Here is a 19468-nt window from a genome sequence, read left to right on the forward strand (position 1 = left end):
GCCCTGTCCACCGCTACTTCCACCATATGCAGCTCTCAAGTCCAGCTCACCCTCCCAGACACTATGAGTAGGTCAAGAAAGTACCCAGTCTCTCATCCGCGTACACTGGGTTTGAATGCCCACATTGCCAAACTAATCTCGTTTGAGATGATGCCCTTTCGGTTGGTGGAAAGCACAGCTTTCCGCGAACTCATGGCCTATGCAGTACCACGCTATGACCTACCCAGTCGCCACTTCTTCTCTCGCAAAGCCATCCCAGCCCTCCACCATCATGTGAAAGACCGCATTGTCCATGCACTCAAGCAGTCAGTGAGCGGAAAGGTGCACCTCACAACTGATGCATGGTCCAGTCGGCATGGCCAGGGCCGTTACGTGTCCATCACTGCGCACTGGGTTAATGTGGTGGATGCAGGGTCCACAGGGGACAGCGGTGGTGGGATAGTGCTGCCTAGCCCACGGTATAGGAAACAGTTGGCTGTAGGCGTTCGACCCTCCTCCTCCTCCTCCTCCTCCAGAAGCGAAAGCTCGTCCACAGAGCGCAGTCGTACGAGCACTCCATCTGCAGCTGCCACTGTTGCACACGATGTGTCCCCCTATCGAGCAGCTAGTGGAAAGCGTCAGCAGGCTGTGATGCAGATGATGTGTTTGGGCGACAGACACACCGCCGAGGTGCTGGCCGAGTACTTGAAGCGACAAACTGAGTCATGGCTGGGCAGTGTACATCTTGAGGCAGGCAAGGTAGTTAGTGATAACGGGCGTAATTTTGTGGCAGCCATAGCCCTTTCAAAACTCAGCCACATACCTTGCTTGGCTCACACCTTGAACCTGGTGGTGCAGTGCTTCCTCAAAAATTATCCGGAGTTAACAGCCCTGCTCCAGAAGGTGCGAAGACTGTGCGCGCACATCCGCCGGTCGCCTGTACACTCCGTTCGTATGCAGAAGCTGCAGCGATTGCGCCACCTTCCCAACCACCGCCTCATTATCGACATTGCAACAAGGTGGAACTCCACCCTGCACATGGTGGAGCGGCTGTGCGAGCAGAGGCAGGCCATAATGCATTTGTGGGAGGATACACGGCCAGGCACTTTGAGAGCAGACATGGAGTTGACAGGCGTGCAGTGGTCAAAGCTGAAAGACCTTTGTAAAGTCCTTCAGTGTTTTGAGGAATGCACACGGCTGGTAAGCGCAGACGACGCCATCCTAAGCATGAGCATCCCACTTATGCGTCTGCTCATGCAAACTTTGACGCATCTTAAGGAGCAGGCGTCTGCAGCCAATGTTGATGAGGAGGAAGAGGAGGGAATCCTTGATGACATTCAGCCATTGTCTGCTCAGGGACCTCTCCAGGACGAGGTGGAGGAAGAAGAGGAGGAGGAGGAGGATGATGGGGATGATTACTTAGGGGAGGAGGATGCATCTCGTGGGGCAAGTGAAAATGTTGGCGTGGCAAGGTCTGGTACAGGGTTTGTGCGTGACTGGAGGGATGTGGATTTGCCAGAAAGTGCTCCTCCACCCAGCACTCGCAGTGCATCATTGACACCGGGAACATTGGCCCACATGTCAGATTATGCCTTGCGGATCCTAAAAAGGGACCCCCGCATTGCCAAAATGATGAACGATGACGACTACTGGTTGGCCAGCATCCTGGATCCACACTATAAAGGCAAATTACAAAACATCATGCCACAGGAGAACCTTGACCTAATATTGGCTAATAAACAAGCAACTTTGGTAAATCGGTTGCTTGAGGCATTCCCAGCACACAGCAGCGGTGATGGTTCTCACACGAGCCGTACGGGCCGGGGGCAGCTTGGCAGAGGTGTTCGTGGTGCACACAGCAGAAGTGGCGTTGGAGACAGGGGTTTCATGACAATGTTGTGGACTGATTTTTCAAATACCGCTCACACAACTGGTAATACTGCATCGATGGAAAGTGACAGGAGACAGCAGTTGTCAACTATGGTTACAAACTACTTTTCCTCCCATATCGATGTTCTCCCACACAGGTCATTCCCCTTTGACTATTGGGCCGCTAAACTGGACACCTGGCCTGAATTGGCCCAATATGCCTTACAGGACCTCGCTTGCCCAGCTGCAAGTGTGCTATCGGAAAGAGTCTTCAGTGCAGCTGGATCAATCCTGACAGAAAAAAGGACCCGTCTGTCAACCCAAAATGTGGATGATCTAACCTTCATTAAAATGAACCACGCATGGGTTTCCAAGGATTTTGTCCCACCTTCCCCTGATGACACATAGGGTGACAGAAAAATGGCTTGCTTTGGTCCACCTCTTCCTGGTACTTCACTTATTTCGCCTTTTGCATCAGCTGAATGTCCAACATCAACATATGCCACTTTCTAAAACTCCCTAACTGTGCTGCCTCCCCCCCCATGGCCGGGGTCACCACCTAGCGCACGACACCGTGCGAGTGCCGTTGCCCTGGACAGGTGGGTAGGCCGACTCTTGGGCGCGGGCACTGGCACAGGGTCCCTCATAGTGCAATCAAGTGTCTCTGACGGTGGTGGTGCACACCCGCCGTCAGACACACCGCTGTACTATGAGGGGCCCAGTGCCAGTACCGACGCCCACGAGTGGGCCCCCCTTGCTTGGGCAGGGCCCCAGCATTTGCAATCTTTACCTCTCCCTGCTCCTCCGCTGTGTAATCTGGGCCGTCAAATCCATACTGTGCCTGACACCGTCTGAGCCTGCCTCCTGAGACATATATTTTGAATGTGTACGCTATCCATACATGTTATCCGGGGATACGGTACCCTTTCTAACCTTTGTGCAATCACGTGCAATCCATACTGGGCCTAACACCGTCTGAGCCTGCCTCCTGAGACATATATTTTGAATGTGTACGCTATCCATACATGTTATCCGGGGATACGGTACCCTTTCTAACCTTTGTGCAATCACGTGCAATCCATACTGGGCCTAACACCGTCTGAGCCTGCCTCCTGAGACATATATTTTGAATGTGTACGCTATCCATACATGTTATCCGGGGATACGGTACCCTTTCTAACCTTTGTGCAATCACGTGCAATCCATACTGGGCCTAACACCGTCTGAGCCTGCCTCCTGAGATATATATTTTGAATGTGTACGCTATCCATACATGTTATCCGGGGATACGGTACCCTTTCTAACCTTTGTGCAATCACGTGCAATCCATACTGGGCCTAACACCATCTGAGCCTGCCTCCTGAGACATATATTTTGAATGTGTACGCTATCCATACATGTTATCCGGGGATACGGTACCCTTTCTAACCTTTGTGCAATCACGTGCAATCCATACTGGGCCTAACACCGTCTGAGCCTGCCTCCTGAGACATATATTTTGAATGTGTACGCTATCCATACATGTTATCCGGGGATACGGTACCCTTTCTAACCTTTGTGCAATCACGTGCAATCCATACTGGGCCTAACACCGTCTGAGCCTGCCTCCTGAGACATATATTTTGAATGTGTACGCTATCCATACATGTTATCCGGGGATACGGTACCCTTTCTAACCTTTGTGCAATCACGTGCAATCCATACTGGGCCTAACACCGTCTGAGCCTGCCTCCTGAGACATATATTTTGAATGTGTACGCTATCCATACATGTTATCCGGGGATACGGTACCCTTTCTAACCTTTGTGCAATCACGTGCAATCCATACTGTGCCTGACACCGTCTGAGCCTGCCTCCTGAGACATATATTTTGAATGTGTACGCTATCCATACATGTTATCCGGGGATACGGTACCCTTTCTAACCTTTGTGCAATCACGTGCAATCCATACTGGGCCTAACACCGTCTGAGCCTGCCTCCTGAGACATATATTTTGAATGTGTACGCTATCCATACATGTTATCCGGGGATACGGTAGCCTTTCTAACCTTTGTGCAATCACGTGCAATCCATACTGGGCCTAACACCGTCTGAGCCTGCCTCCTGAGACATATATTTTGAATGTGTACGCTATCCATACATGTTATCCGGGGATACGGTACCCTTTCTAACCTTTGTGCAATCACGTGCAATCCATACTGGGCCTAACACCGTCTGAGCCTGCCTCATGCTGTATAGAAATATATTTTGAATGTGTACGCTATCCATACATGTTATCCAGGGATACGGTACCCTTTCTAACCTTTGTGCAATCACGTGCAATCCATACTGGGCCTAACACCGTCTGAGCCTGCCTCCTGAGACATATATTTTGAATGTGTACGCTATCCATACATGTTATCCGGGGATACGGTACCCTTTCTAACCTTTGTGCAATCACGTGCAATCCATACTGGGCCTAACACCGTCTGAGCCTGCCTCCTGAGACATATATTTTGAATGTGTACGCTATCCATACATGTTATCCGGGGATACGGTACCCTTTCTAACCTTTGTGCAATCACGTGCAATCCATACTGGGCCTAACACCGTCTGAGCCTGCCTCCTGAGACATATATTTTGAATGTGTACGCTATCCATACATGTTATCCGGGGATACGGTACCCTTTCTAACCTTTGTGCAATCACGTGCAATCCATACTGGGCCTAACACCGTCTGAGCCTGCCTCCTGAGACATATATTTTTAATGTGTACGCTATCTATACATGTTATCCGGGGATACGGTACCCTTTCTAACCTTTGTGCAATCACGTGCAATCCATACTGGGCCTAACACCGTCTGAGCCTGCCTCCTGAGACATATATTTTGAATGTGTACGCTATCCATACATGTTATCCGGGGATACGGTACCCTTTCTAACCTTTGTGCAATCACGTGCAATCCATACTGGGCCTAACACCGTCTGAGCCTGCCTCCTGAGACATATATTTTGAATGTGTACGCTATCCATACATGTTATCCGGGGATACGGTACCCTTTCTAACCTTTGTGCAATCACGTGCAATCCATACTGGGCCTAACACCGTCTGAGCCTGCCTCCTGAGACATATATTTTGAATGTGTACGCTATCCATACATGTTATCCGGGGATACGGTACCCTTTCTAACCTTTGTGCAATCACGTGCAATCCATACTGGGCCTAACACCGTCTGAGCCTGCCTCCTGAGACATATATTTTGAATGTGTACGCTATCCATACATGTTATCCGGGGATACGGTACCCTTTCTAACCTTTGTGCAATCACGTGCAATCCATACTGGGCCTAACACCGTCTGAGCCTGCCTCCTGAGACATATATTTTGAATGTGTACGCTATCCATACATGTTATCCGGGGATACGGTACCCTTTCTAACCTTTGTGCAATCACGTGCAATCCATACTGGGCCTAACACCGTCTGAGCCTGCCTCATGCTGTATAGAAATATATTTTGAATGTGTACGCTATCCATACATGTTATCCAGGGATACGGTACCCTTTCTAACCTTTGTGCAATCACGTGCAATCCATACTGGGCCTAACACCGTCTGAGCCTGCCTCCTGAGACATATATTTTGAATGTGTACGCTATCCATACATGTTATCCGGGGATACGGTACCCTTTCTAACCTTTGTGCAATCACGTGCAATCCATACTGGGCCTAACACCGTCTGAGCCTGCCTCATGCTGTATAGAAATATATTTTGAATGTGTACGCTATCCATACATGTTATCCAGGGATACGGTACCCTTTCTAACCTTTGTGCAATCACGTGCAATCCATACTGGGCCTAACACCGTCTGAGCCTGCCTCCTGAGACATATATTTTGAATGTGTACGCTATCCATACATGTTATCCGGGGATACGGTACCCTTTCTAACCTTTGTGCAATCACGTGCAATCCATACTGGGCTTAACACCGTCTGAGCCTGCCTCCTGAGACATATATTTTAAATGTGTACGCTATCCATACATGTTATCCGGAGATACGGTACCCTTTCTAACCTTTGTGCAATCACGTGCAATCCATACTGGGCCTAACACCATCTGAGCCTGCCTCCTGAGACATATATTTTGAATGTGTACGCTATCCATACATGTTATCCGGGGATACGGTATCCTTTCTAACCTTTGTGCAATCACGTGCAATCCATACTGGGCCTAACACCGTCTGAGCCTGCCTCCTGAGACATATATTTTGAATGTGTACGCTATCCATACATGTTATCCAGGGATACGGTACCCTTTCTAACCTTTGTGCAATCACGTGCAATCCATACTGGGCCTGACACCGTCTGAGCCTGCCTCCTGAGACATATATTTTGAATGTGTACGCTATCCATACATGTTATCCAGGGATACGGTACCCTTTCTAACCTTTGTGCAATCACGTGCAATCCATACTGGGCGTGAGAACGGCTGGCGAGCTGTTAAGCAAGCTACAGCACCTGTCCAGACAAGTACAGGGATTCCCTAGCGAGGAGACTTATTTGATTGTTTCAATGTTGGGACAGCAATTTTTGGGGAGCACTATACTCTGGAGAATGATAGATGGGGCCCACCATACACTGGAACATTCCAAAGGTGGACATCAGACACTGGAGCAGCATTTACAGGGCCCATTATACACTAGAGCATTAGAAATGGGGCCCATTATGTTTGGAGCATTATTTGGGCCCATAAGACAGTGGAGCTTCATCCATGGGGACCAACATATACTGTAGCATTATGTGGAGCTCATCATATACTGTTTCAAACATTATATGGGACCAATGATTCTGTATGGAGAAATAGATGGGCCTCGTCATGAGATGTAAAAAGTGAGGTATTTTTCATTGTACTATACCGCTATTTATCTGCCGTATCGGAGCATGATGAGTTGTGGTATGTGTTAAAGGGGCGCTCTTTCGCCCAGGGCACATGAAAACCTGCAGCCAGCCCTCCCCCCCCCACAACTTTAGCCAAATAACCCCCATTTTTCAGTGCGTAACTTATATTATGAAGTTAATTAAGGTTGACAAGCTTAAGTAAGAAGAATTGATGCTTTTGGCATTCAAATGGGCACTGTAGGTGTGTTTCCTGTCCTCCTCTCACTGCCGACTTTTATTCCCCATTGACTTACATTGGGTTTCGTGTTTCGGGACGACCCCGACTTTTCCCTATAATCGGACGATCTTGCTCGACCCGACTTTTGGAAAAGTCGAGTTTCACGAAACGAAACGCGACCCTAAAAAACCAAAAGTCGCTCAACTCTACTCATGACACTTTCTCTCCATCTACCTGAGGAACATTGGGATCTTTTTGTTTACAGTCCTGTGGAAGAAGAGGACGGGGACATCTCTCTGGTGTTGTCTTCTTACTGGATAGATCTGGAGGAAACATACAGGGACTGAATTCATTCTTTACATACAGATAATTATAGGCCGTGTGTATTTAGTCCTGTCTATTACCTGGTGATGTGAGGGGCTGGGGAACCTCCATCATGACGTCCTTGTACAGATCTTTGTGTCCTTCTAAATACTCCCACTCCTCCATGGAGAAATAGACAGCGACATCCTGACACCTTATAGGAACCTGACACATACAATGATACCGTCATCCCCCGATCCCTTCATAGCGTTACTGTATAATGTCCCAGCATTCCCAGCAGTGTCACCTCTCCAGTCAGCAGCTCAATCATCTTGTTGGTGAGTTCTATGATCTTCTGGTCATTGATGTCCTCTTGTATCAGGCAGTGAGGTGGAGGCCCTGTGATTGGGCTCAGGGGTCTTCCCCATCCCTCAGACACAGGCTCCTGACAGCGCTCACTAGAGGTCTTCTTCACTACTGTGTAATCCTGGTTATGGAGAGACACATTAATAAATCTCACTACAGACATTTCCAGAGTCCTCACCTCTCCAGTTCTGTCAATCTGTTATTCCCATAGATAAGAATGATGTAATGTGACGTCATCAGAATCTCTCACCTCTCCAGTAAGCCGGAAGAGGATCTCTAGGGTGAGGTGTAATATCCTCTCCACCATCTCGTCTCTGTCTATATCCATCTGTGATGGGTAATTAAGAAAAATTCTGTTATATAGAAGATCTTTACTGAGAGGATTTGAGTTTGTAGGCACCTGAATTGGAATACGATGAGATGATGCAACAGCTTAAAGAATTCTGTGTAATAATACAATTATTGGAGATAATAAGGGGAAACTGGAAAGAGTTCAGAGTAGAGCTACCAGGATGGTAATCGGACTGCAAACTATGTCTTACAAAGAATGGTTAAAGGATCTGGGAATGTTTAGCTTGTAAAAAAGAAGGCTAAGTGGACACTTAATAGCTGTCTACAAATATTTGAAGGAATGTCACAGTGTAGAGTGTGAGAGGGAGAAGATATAGATTAGATATTAGACATTGACAGTGAGGATGATCAGTGAGTGGAACAGGCTATCACAAGAGGTGGTAAGATCTCCTGCAATGGAAGTCTTCAAACAGAAGCTGTGAAGCAACAAAAAAAGCGGTCTATAGGAGCGCTAAAGGAGAGGCAGAAACCAGAAAAAGGGTAAAAAAAACTCAGCTTTTATCCTTCCTCCAATACCCACAACGCGTTTCTACGGTCACAGCCGTCTTCCTCAGGTGGAATGAAGGAGGCATCAATTATTACAGCCTTTATAGGTAGCCCTAGTTGGAACAACCCACAATCCTATGCGACCTCCCCTTGATGTTGCGCGTTAACCCTTACATCCCCAATAAAAACATTGTGAAAAAACATTCGTTAAACAATCATTATACATTTTGCATGTTACGGCATTTAACCTCATCAATATTCCATAAAAAACTGATAATAAACTCTGTCCAAGTAATAAAAATCCCCCAACAAAAGGAAAAAACTTTTCCAAAAAATTTTTTAAAATTTTTTTTCTAAAAAAAAAATGTATTTGTTTTAAAAAAAACTACATGATGCACATAAAAAGAGAAATCAATCATAATCACTTAAACTATTAACCCTACCTGGAAAATTTCTCTATAGTGAGATTCAGTCCCTCTGGATTGCTTGTGGGAGAACCTGCATTTGCTGGGCGGTGCTGGGAAGCTCCGGGATCCTTGGTGTTCACTTACGGCTGGGATCGGTCTCAACTTCACATCCAGAAGCCGGTGAGAGATGGACTGGCCAGGAGAGCGGAGATTGCTGACAGCCCTTCTGGGTTGTGAGGACACGCTCCCCAACTACCATTCACGTTCACACTGTGGTTGTGCAAGGGTGGCACAACCCTGTAAGGTGAGCACCCTGTCGATTCATTTAGGGAATTAATTTAAACACAGGTACACTCATTGCGCCTCTCTTGCATTTTACTTTTCATGTTCAAACAGCAGCTGGACAGACATCTATCTGAGATGGTTTAGTGAATCCTGCATTGAGCAGGGGGTTGGACATGATGACCCTGGAGGTGCTATCGAAATTTAACATTCTATGAAACATATCTGGAGATACAACGTGTAGATGTTGTATTCTCTAGTCTTGCATGGACTGGAACATAAGTTGAATTTCTGACTAAGATATCTCCTCCGTGCTCCCAATTACAGTGCCTTGCGAAAGTATTCTGTCCCCTTGAACTTTTCAACCTTTTCCCACATATCATGCTTCAAACATAAAGGTATCAAATGTAAATTTTTGGTGAAGAATCAACAACAAGTGGGACACAATTGTGAAGTTGAACGAAATGTATTGGTTATTTTAAATTTTTGTGTAAAGTCAAAAACTGAAAAGTGGGGCGTGCAATATTATTCGGCCCTTTACTTTCAGTGCAGCAAACTCACTCCAGAAGTTCATTGTGGATCTTTGAATAATCCAATGTTGTCCTAAATGACTAATGATGATAAATACAGTATAATCCACCTGTGTGTAATAAAAAGTCTCTGTATAAATGCACCTGCTCTGTGATAGTCTCAGGGTTCTGTTTGAAGCACAGAGAGCAACATGAAAACCAAGGAACACAACAGGCAGGTCCGTGATACTGTTGTGGACAAGTTTAAAGCCGGATTGGAAAGAAAATGATTTCCAAAACTTTAAACATCCCAAGGAGCACTATGCAAGCGATCATACTGAAATGGAAGGAGTATCATACCACTGCAAATTTACCAAGACCCGGCCGTCCCTCTAAACTTTCATCTCAAACAAGGAGAAGACTGATCAGAAATGCAGCCAAGAGGCTCATGATCACTCTGGATGAACTGCAGAGATCTACAGCTGTGGTGGAACAGTCTGTCCATAGGACAACAATCAGTCGTACACTGCACAAATTTGGCCTTTATGGAAGAGTGGCAAGAAGAAAGCCATTTCTCAAAGATATCCATAAAAAGTGTTATTTAAAGTTTGCATCAAGCCACCTGGGAGACACACCAAACATGTGGAAGAAGGTGCTCTGGTGAGATGAAACCAAAATCGAACTTTTTGGCAACAATGCCAAACGATATGTTTGGCGTAAAGGCAACACAGCTCATCATCCTGCGCACACCATCCACACTATTAAACATGGTGGTGGCAGCATCATGGTTTGGGCCTGCTTTTCTTCAGAAGGGACAAGGAAGATGGTTAAAATTGATGGGAAGATGGATGGAGCCAAATACAGGACCATTTGTGAAGAAAACCTGTTGGAGTCTGCAAAAGACCTGAGACTGGGACGGAGATTGATCCCAAACATAAAGCAAAATGTACAGTGGAATGGTTCACAAATAAACGGAGACATACCCCAAGCGACTTGCAGCTGTAATCGCAGCAAAAGGTGGCGCAACAAAGTATTAAGTTAAAGGGGCCGAATAATATTGCACGCCCCACTTTTCAGTTTTTGAATTTTCACAAAAATGTAAAATAACCAATAAATTTTGTTCAACTTCACAATTGTGTCCCACTTGTTGTTGATTCTTCACCAAAAATTTACATTTGGTATCTATATGTTTGAAGCATGATATGTGGGAAAAGGTTGAAAAGTTCCAGGGGGGCGAATACTTTTGCAAGGCACTATAATGGTTATGTTACTCACTGCTTCGGCGACTCATTGGCTGTAGGAATCACAAGTTCGCTGGGACTGACCAGGAAATACAGAGACTGGCGGGGATCCAAACAGCAATGGTATTTTTATTATTTTACAAAATTCTACTTTACCTGACATCTACTAATAAAACCTATATATTTAGGCCACAGACAACAAGCAGTTTATTCCTCGGAGTCGGCAGCTGAATACGTTTCTCATAGACTCATCTTCCATAACGCTAATTCTCGTCTCATTACCGACACTGGAATCGGCATTAGCAATACTGCAGGAGATATTCATTACACGGGACAGGAGAAATAACTACTTCATGATGAGGACGACATCTTCATCTTCTACTACGGCTCTAGAAACATATTTGTCCAGAGTCCTTCACTGACTCCATCCTCACCGGCCGTCTATATGAATATTTCCCGTCTTCCCCGCACTGTAATCTTCTATCACGTTAGATCTCAGGTCTGATTCATACACAGAAGTTTAAGGCTTTTATAAAAGCTTGTTTGTAAGAACAACAAGACAGGAGATATTTGAGGCCAATCTCTCAATGTACAGTTTTTCTATGTCTGGATATGATGATGTTTTTTTTTGCATTTTCCCGTAGGCTTCAATACATTACATAAAAAACACCCCCCAAAAAATTGAGGCTGGAGGTACTATGGAAACATTATACTGTGTGGGGACCAAGAAAAGGGCACCATGCTATAAGAGTAATATAGGTTTCCTTTACAAAACCCCCTAAATATAACATTTCTGTGACAACCCCCCAATCTGTGAGTCTTCAGGGTAAATCGCTCTCTCACCATTGGATTAGAGCTGATACTATGAAGCTAAAGTGACTAAACAGACTTTCTGTCCCCTCCATAAAGGGGCACTTTCCCGTGTTTGTCAGAACTGTCCGAGGATTATTAGAGGGGATAGTTTCCCCCCAATTAGAAGGGACACCTGTGGATATTGGGGTCTTTACCTGCTACAGTCCTGGTGGGATTTACCTGGTAAAGTGCTGAAATCACTTTCTCCCAAAGGGTTAAATAGCGCCTGTAACCTCAATGTCTTTCTATGAAGCTTCTTCTCTGAGCTTTCTTCCTCTGGTTTCTGCCGTATTTCTATTACTCTCCGGAATCAGGAATGTGTTAAGTCCTATAGAAACTGCGGAGAAAGAATCATTTCTAATTCTGTGTTTCCAGGATTCTTCTTGTGGGGATTGGCTGCAATATCCCCTGTGCAATAGATTTCTAGTATTAATGCGCCAGGAATGGGGAATCTCCACAAAGCCACTGTGGAATTAATGGCGCTATATAAGTGAGTAAAATAAATAAATAAATAAAAAAATAAATCCCTCCACCCACAGTGCTGCACTCCACATATATGGCTGCTCTGTGTGCACAGGACCTGTGATGAGGTCACAGGAGGGGAGGAGTCAGGGGTCACAGTGAATGATGGTTGGGAAGGCCCCTGTTATTGGGCCCCTCCCAGCCTATAAATATCAGCCCGTAGCCGCCCCAGAAGAGGCGCGTTACATGAGATGCACCAAATATGGCGTTTTCCTGACGTGTTGACAATTGATGTAAAGGGTTTTATCAAAAATCACAGCTGGCATCAAGCCCTGGTGTTAGTAATGGAGAAGGGTTTATCAGACACCACCATTACTGACCCAGTAATCAAAAATAAAAACAAATACTAAGACTTTATGTGAATAAACACTCTCCGACACTTTATCTGGTTCACGAATTTATTTAAAAAAAACAAACCATGCAGGTCTGACGTAGTCCACCAAATCCGACGTAGTCACAAATGGATACCTGGAAAACATAAAAAGAAACATAAACAGGACACAAGAGCAAGACACTATCCCTCATTCACCAATTTATTAGAAAATAAGTGTCCCCTGCAGGTCCGACATAGGCCAGCGCTTCCCACAACGTTCCCTGAAACCGTCGATGAAAGCCTATGGAGATTCGCTTTGAGTCTCCATAGGTTTTTAGTAACAGCCAATCCCGGCTCCCTCTGCGCTCCGCAAGGCCCGGTGGCTCTAAACAGTGGTGATGTCCGTAACTTTAACGTCATCAGAGTCGCCAGGTTTCACAGAGGGCAGCGTGACCTGAAGATTCTGATGAACCGTATAGTTACTGACTTTACTGCTGTTCGTAGATGCCGGGACTTGAGGAACACAGCGGAAGCCAGGAGTGGCTGCTGCTAAAAGCCAATAGAGACTCAGAAAAAGTCTCTATAGGCTTTTATCGACGAATTCAGGGAACGTCGTGGGAAGCACTGGACTATGTCAGACCTTCGTGAGACCCTGTGTCTTGTTTTTGTTTCTCTCTTAATATTTTTCAGGTATCCATTTGTGGAGTGCGTGGGATTCCCAGCTCTATTAGAAAGTGCTTAAGGATATCTTTCTTTGCCTTTGACATTCAATCTGGAGTAATGGAAAATAGGCCTATTTGGGGGAGGGTGTTGTAGTAATGTTATATGATGATGTGGCCTCTAAGGGTCTCACTACTCTATGTTGATGCTTTTGCCCAAAAAGCTCTACTTTTGTCTGATCTGACCAGAGAACATTTTTCCAAAACGTTTTAGGCTTTTTCAGGTAAATTTTGGCAAACTCCAGCCTGGCTTTTTTATGTCTCGGGGTAAGAAGTGGGGTCTTCCTGGGTCTCCTACCATACAGTCCCTTTTCATTCAGACGCCGACAGATAGTACGGGTTGACAATGTTGCACCCTCGGACTGCAGGGCAGCTTGAACTTGTTTGGATGTTAGTCGAGGTTCTTTATCCAACATCCGCACAATGTTGCGTTGAAATCTCTTGTCAATTTTTCTTTTCCGTCCACATCTAGGGAGGTTAGCCACAGTGCCATGGGCTTTAAACGTATTGATGACACTGCGCACGGTAGACACAGGAACATTCAGGTCTTTGGAGATGGACTTGTAGCCTTGAGATTGCTCATGCTTCCTCACAATTTGGTTTCTCAAGTCCTCAGACAGATCTTTGGTCTTCTTTCTTTTCTCCATGCTCAATGTGGTACACACAAGGACACAGGACAGAGGTTGAGTCAACTTTAATGCATGTCAACTGGCTGCAAGTGTGATTTAGTTATTGCCAACACCTGTTAGGTGCCACAGGTAAGTTACAGGTGCTGTTAATTACACAAATTAGAGAAGCATCACATGATTTTTCGAACAGTGCCAATACTTTTGTCCACCCTCTTTTTTATGTTTGGTGTGGAATTATATCCAATTTGGCTTTAGGACAATTCTTTTGTGTTTTTTCATTTAAGACAAATTAAATGAAGATAATAATACCAAAGAATTTGTGTTTGCAATCATTTTCAGGAAGAAACTGAGTATTATCTGACAGAATTGCAGGGGTGTCAATACTTTTGGCCACAACTGTATAATCCACCTGTGTGTAATAAAAAGTCTCTGTATAACATCTTATTTCCTCTACTCCCCTTGCGTCAGCATCTCTGGTAGGTGGTCATGCTTTCTATATCTAATTCTATCTCATACTACTCTGCTTAGCTTCCCCCTGTCAGCTAGTAGTGCAGATATGTATGTTATGTGTCATGTATTCCTATGAACCCAGTACTGATTGTGTGTATATATGTTTCTGCTTCTAGTTTCACCACATCTATATACCCTACGTTAAATAAAGCACAGATTCAACTACAGTCTCCCTTATTGGACCCCGGTATAGCAGTTTAGCTGCTTGTTAACCCCTTCACTACCAAGGGTGGTTTGCACGTTAACTACCGGGCCAATTTTTACAATTCTGACCACTGTACTTTTATGAGGTCATAACTCTGGAACGCTTTCATGGATCCCGGTGATTCTGACATTGTTTTCTCATGACATATTGTACTTCATGTTAGTGGTAAAATTGCATTCAAATAACTTGCGTTTATTTGTGAAAAAAAGGGAATTTGGCGAAAATTTTGAAAATTTCGCAATTTTCCAACTTTGAATTTTTATGCCCTTAAATCACAGCGATACGGCACACAAAAAACTTAATACATAACATTTCCCACATGTTTACTTTACATCAGCACAATTTTGGAACCAAAATTTTTTTTTGTTAGGAAGTTATAAGGGTTAAAAATTGACCAGCGATTTCTCATTTTTGCAACACCATTTTATTTTTAGGGACCACTTCACATTTGAAGCCACTTTGAGGGGTCTATATGATAGAAAATACCCAAAAGTGACACCATTCTAAAAACTGCACCCCTTAAGGTGCTTAAAACCACATTCAAGAAGTTTATTAACCCTTTAGGTGCGTCACAGGAATTTTTTGAATATTAAAAAAAAAATGAACATTTAACTTTTTTTCACAAAAAAAATACTTCAGGTTCAATTTTCTTTATTTTACCAAGGGTAACAGGAGAAATTGGACTGCAAAAGTTATTGTGCAATTTGTCCTGAGTACGCTGATACCTGATATGTGGGGGGGAACCACTGTTTCGGCGCATGGCAGAGCTCAGAATGGAAGGAGCGCCGTTTGACTTTTTCAATGCAAAATTAGCTGGAATTCAGATCGGACGCCATGTCACGTTTGGCGAGCCCCTGATGTACCTAAACAGTGGAAACCCCGCCAAGTGACCCCATTTTGGAAACTAGACCCCCCAAGGAACTTATCTAGATATGTGGTGAGAACTTTGACCCCACAAGGGCTTCACAGAAGTTTATAACGTACAGCGGTACAATTAAAAAATCATATTTTTTCCACAAAAATGATCTTTTCACCCCCAATTTTTATTTTTCCAAGGGTAACAGGACCCTAAAAGTTATTGTGCAATTTGTCCTGAGTACGCTGATACCCCATATGTGGGTGTAAATTACTATTTGGGCGCATAGCAGAGCTCGGAAGGGAAGCAGCGCCATTTGACGTTTTTGGCTAGAATTGAGATCGGACACCATGTCGCGATTGGAAAACCCCTGATGTACCAAAACAGTGGAAACCCCCCACAAATAACACCATTTTGGAATCTAGACCCCCCAAGGAACTTATCTAGATGTGTGGTGAGAACTTTGAACCCCAAGGGCTTCACAGAAGTTTATAACGTACAGCAGTACAATTAAAAAATCATATTTTTTCCACAAAAATGATCTTTTCACCCTCAATTCTTATTTTTCCAAAAGTAACAGGACCCTAAAAGATATTGTGCAATTTATCCTGAGTACGCTGATACCCCACATGTGGGTGTAAACCACTATTTGGGCGTATGGCAGAGCTCGGAAGGGAAGCAGCGCCATTTGACGTTTTTGGCTGGAATTGAGATCGGACACCATGTCGCGTTAGGAAAGCCCCTGATGTACCAAAACAGTAGAAACCCCCCACAAATGACACCATTTTGGAAACTAGACCCCCCAAGGAACTTATCTAGATGTGTGGTGAGCACTTTGAACCCCCCAGTGCTTCACTGAAGTTTATAACGTCCGGGCGTGAAAATAAAAAAATCGTATTTTTTCCACAAACATGATCTTTTAGTCCCCATTTTTTTATTTTCCCAAGGGTAACAGGAGAAATTGGACCCCAAAAGTTGTTGTCCAATTTGTCCTGAGTACGCTGATACCTCATATGTGGGAGAAAACTACTGTATGGGCACACGTCGGGGCTCGGAAGGGAAGTAGTGACGTTTTGGAATGCAGACTTTGATGGAATGGTCTGCGGGTGTCATGTTGCGTTTGGAGAGCCCCTGATGTACCTAAACAGTGGAAAACCCCCACAAGTGACCCCATTTTGGAAACTAGACCCCCTAATGAACTTATCTAGATGTGTGGTGAGCACTTTGAACCCCCCAGTGCTTCACAGAAGTTTATAACGACCGGGCGTGAAAATAAAAATATCGTATTTTTTCCACAAACATGATCTTTTAGTCCCCATTTTTTTATTTTCCCAAGGGTAACAGGAGAAATTGGACCCCAAAAGTTGTTGTCCAATTTGTCCTGAGTACGCTGATACCTCATATGTGGGAGAAAACTACTGTATGGGCACACGTCGGGGCTCGGAAGGGAAGTAGTGACGTTTTGGAATGCAGACTTTGATGGATTGGTATGCGGGTGTCATGTGCGTTTGGAGAGCCCCTGATGTACCTAAACTATTGAAACTCCCTACAAGTGACCCCATTTTGGAAACTAGACCCCCCACGGAGCTTATCTAGATGTGTGGAGAGCACTTTGAACCCCCAAGTGCTTCACAGAAGTTTATAACGCCTGGGCGTGAAAATAAAAAAACATTTTTTTCCGCAAAATTATATTTTTGCCCCCAATTTTTTATTTTCCTAAGGGTAACAGGAGAAATTGGACCCCAAAAGTTGTTTTGTAATTTGTCCTGAGTAGGCTGATACCCTACATGTGGGGGTAAAACACTGTTTGGGCACATGGCAGAGCTTGGAAGGGAAGGAGCACCATTTGACTTTTTCAACGCAGAATTGGCTGGAATTGAGATCAGACGCCATGTTGCCTTTGGAGAGCACCTGATGTGCCCAAACAGTGGAAACCCCCAATTATAACTCCAACCCTAACCTCAACACACCCCTAACCCTAATCTGAGCCCTAGCCCTAACCCTAGCCCTAACCCTAACCCTAGCCCTAACCCTAACCCTAGCCCTAACCCTAGCCCTAACCCTAACCCTACCCTAACCCTAGCGGGAAAATGGAAATAAATACATTTTCTTTTAGTTTTATTATTTTTCCCTAACTAAGGGGGTGATAACGGGGGGTTTGATTTACGATTTATGGCGGTTTTTATGTTTGGCGGCTGTCGCACGCTAAAAGACGCTTTTTATTGTAAAAATAGTTTTTGCATCACCACATATTGTGAGCTATAATTTTTCCGTATTTTGACCCACCGAGTCATGTGAGGTCTTATTTTTTGCGGGACGAGTTGGCGTTTTTATTGGTACCATTTTCGGGCACGTGACATTTTTTGATCGCTTTTTATTCCGATTTTTGGGACGCAGAATGAACAAAAACCAGCGTTTCATGAATTTCTTTTGGGGGGTGCGTTTACACCGTTCAGCGTGCGGTAAAACTGATAACGCGTTTTTATTCTTTGGGTCAGTACGGTTACAGTGATACCTCATTTAGGTCGTTTTTTTATGTTTTGTCGTTTTTTTGCAATGAAAACAATTTTATATAAAAAATAATTATTTTTGTATCGCTTTATTCTGCGAGCTATAACTTTTTTATTTTTTTGCGGATGATGCTGTATGGCGGCTCGTTTTTTGCGGGACAAGATGACGTTTTCAGCGGTACCATGCATATTTATATGCGTCTTTTTGATCGCGCGTTATTGCACTTTTTGTTCGGTGGTATGATAATAAATCATTATTTTTTGCTTCGTTTTTTATTTTTATTTTTTAAGGGGTTCGCTAAAGGGGTTAACTAATGGGACAGTTTTATAGGGCAGGTCATTACGGACGCGGCGATACCAAATATGTGTACTTTTATTGTTTTGTTTTTTTTTATTTTGAAAAAATGGATTTATTGGGGAATATTTTTTTTTTTTTTTTACTAATTTATTTAGCGATTTTTTTAAAATTATTTTTAACACTTTTTTTTTTTTTTTTTTTTTTACTTTATTACCTTGTCCCAGGTGGGACATCACTGTCCTGTGACAGATCGCTGATCTGTCACATCACAGATCACTGTGACAGATCAGCGATCTGTCACAGGCACTGCTGCAGACTTCCTCATGCCTGCGCTTTGCAGGCAGTGAGGAAGTCAGCTCCCTGCAGGCCCCCGTCGCCATCTTGGATCCGGGGGCCTGTAGGGAAAGAGCCCCCCGCAGCAGCGCTGCACATTGCGCTGCCGTGGGGGGCTCAGGGAAGCACGGAGGGAGCCCCCTCCCTGCCGATGCTTCCTTTTAACCCCCGCGTTTGATCGCGGTGTGCAAGGGGTTAACGTGTCGGGGGCGGTCCGTGACCGCCCCTGACACATTGTGCCGGGTGTCAGCTATGATAATTAGCTGACACTCGGCCGCGATCAGCGGCGCTCACCACGTGGGCGCCGCTGATCGCGATGACGTAATATTCCGTCCATGGTAATTAGGTCCATGGTCACATATACGGAATATTACGTCAATTGTAGGTAAGGGGTTAAGCTACATGAATCCCGGTTCAATAGAGTGAAGACATGACTGATAGGAGTCAGATTGCTGAGGAGATGGCTTTGCAGCAACTCTCTCCGGAGGCTAAGTCCTTCATCCCATCCTCTGAGTATGCTCGAGGGACGATCTCCCATTGGAGTTCAGGAGTCAGGTGCTCAGGTCCTGCTCCTGATTCCATTGGTCTAGCTCAGAGTTCTGGAGACTTCCGGAAGGTCCCGTTTGCTATAAAAAGTGTGCATGGCTGTTCCACCATGCGCTAGTATAGTCATACTTGCTGCAATGTGTATGTTGATGGATGCTTGGACTGGTGAATGACTCATTTGAAACCCCCTTCCTTGGTTATTACGTCTGTGTGTGGGAATGAGCCATAACCAGTATTAGCGCCAGCGCGAGCTGGAGTGGTCCGATAGGGCCCTCATCCCCGTTTTTTGG

The 19468-nt window shown here is 44.8% G+C and overlaps 1 protein-coding gene across 1 annotated transcript in view; it reads right to left on the bottom strand.

The window, feature by feature from the left end:
- The window catches only part of LOC141055968 (uncharacterized), a 186824-nt gene that overhangs the window by 66538 nt on the left and 100818 nt on the right, over nucleotides 1–19468 (bottom strand). Inside the window, 7 exon segments of the mRNA XM_073552659.1 lie at nucleotides 7175–7263; nucleotides 7345–7468; nucleotides 7551–7730; nucleotides 7860–7937; nucleotides 8890–9105; nucleotides 12677–12727; nucleotides 12982–13121. Of these exon segments, the coding sequence (XP_073408760.1) occupies nucleotides 7175–7263; nucleotides 7345–7468; nucleotides 7551–7730; nucleotides 7860–7937; nucleotides 8890–9105; nucleotides 12677–12727; nucleotides 12982–13121 (878 nt within the window).

The sequence above is a fragment of the Dendrobates tinctorius genome, unplaced genomic scaffold, assembly GCF_039654945.1.
Source record: "Dendrobates tinctorius isolate UK_male_01 unplaced genomic scaffold, ASM3965494v1 ptg000192l, whole genome shotgun sequence".
Taxonomy (NCBI): Eukaryota; Metazoa; Chordata; class Amphibia; order Anura; family Dendrobatidae; genus Dendrobates; species Dendrobates tinctorius.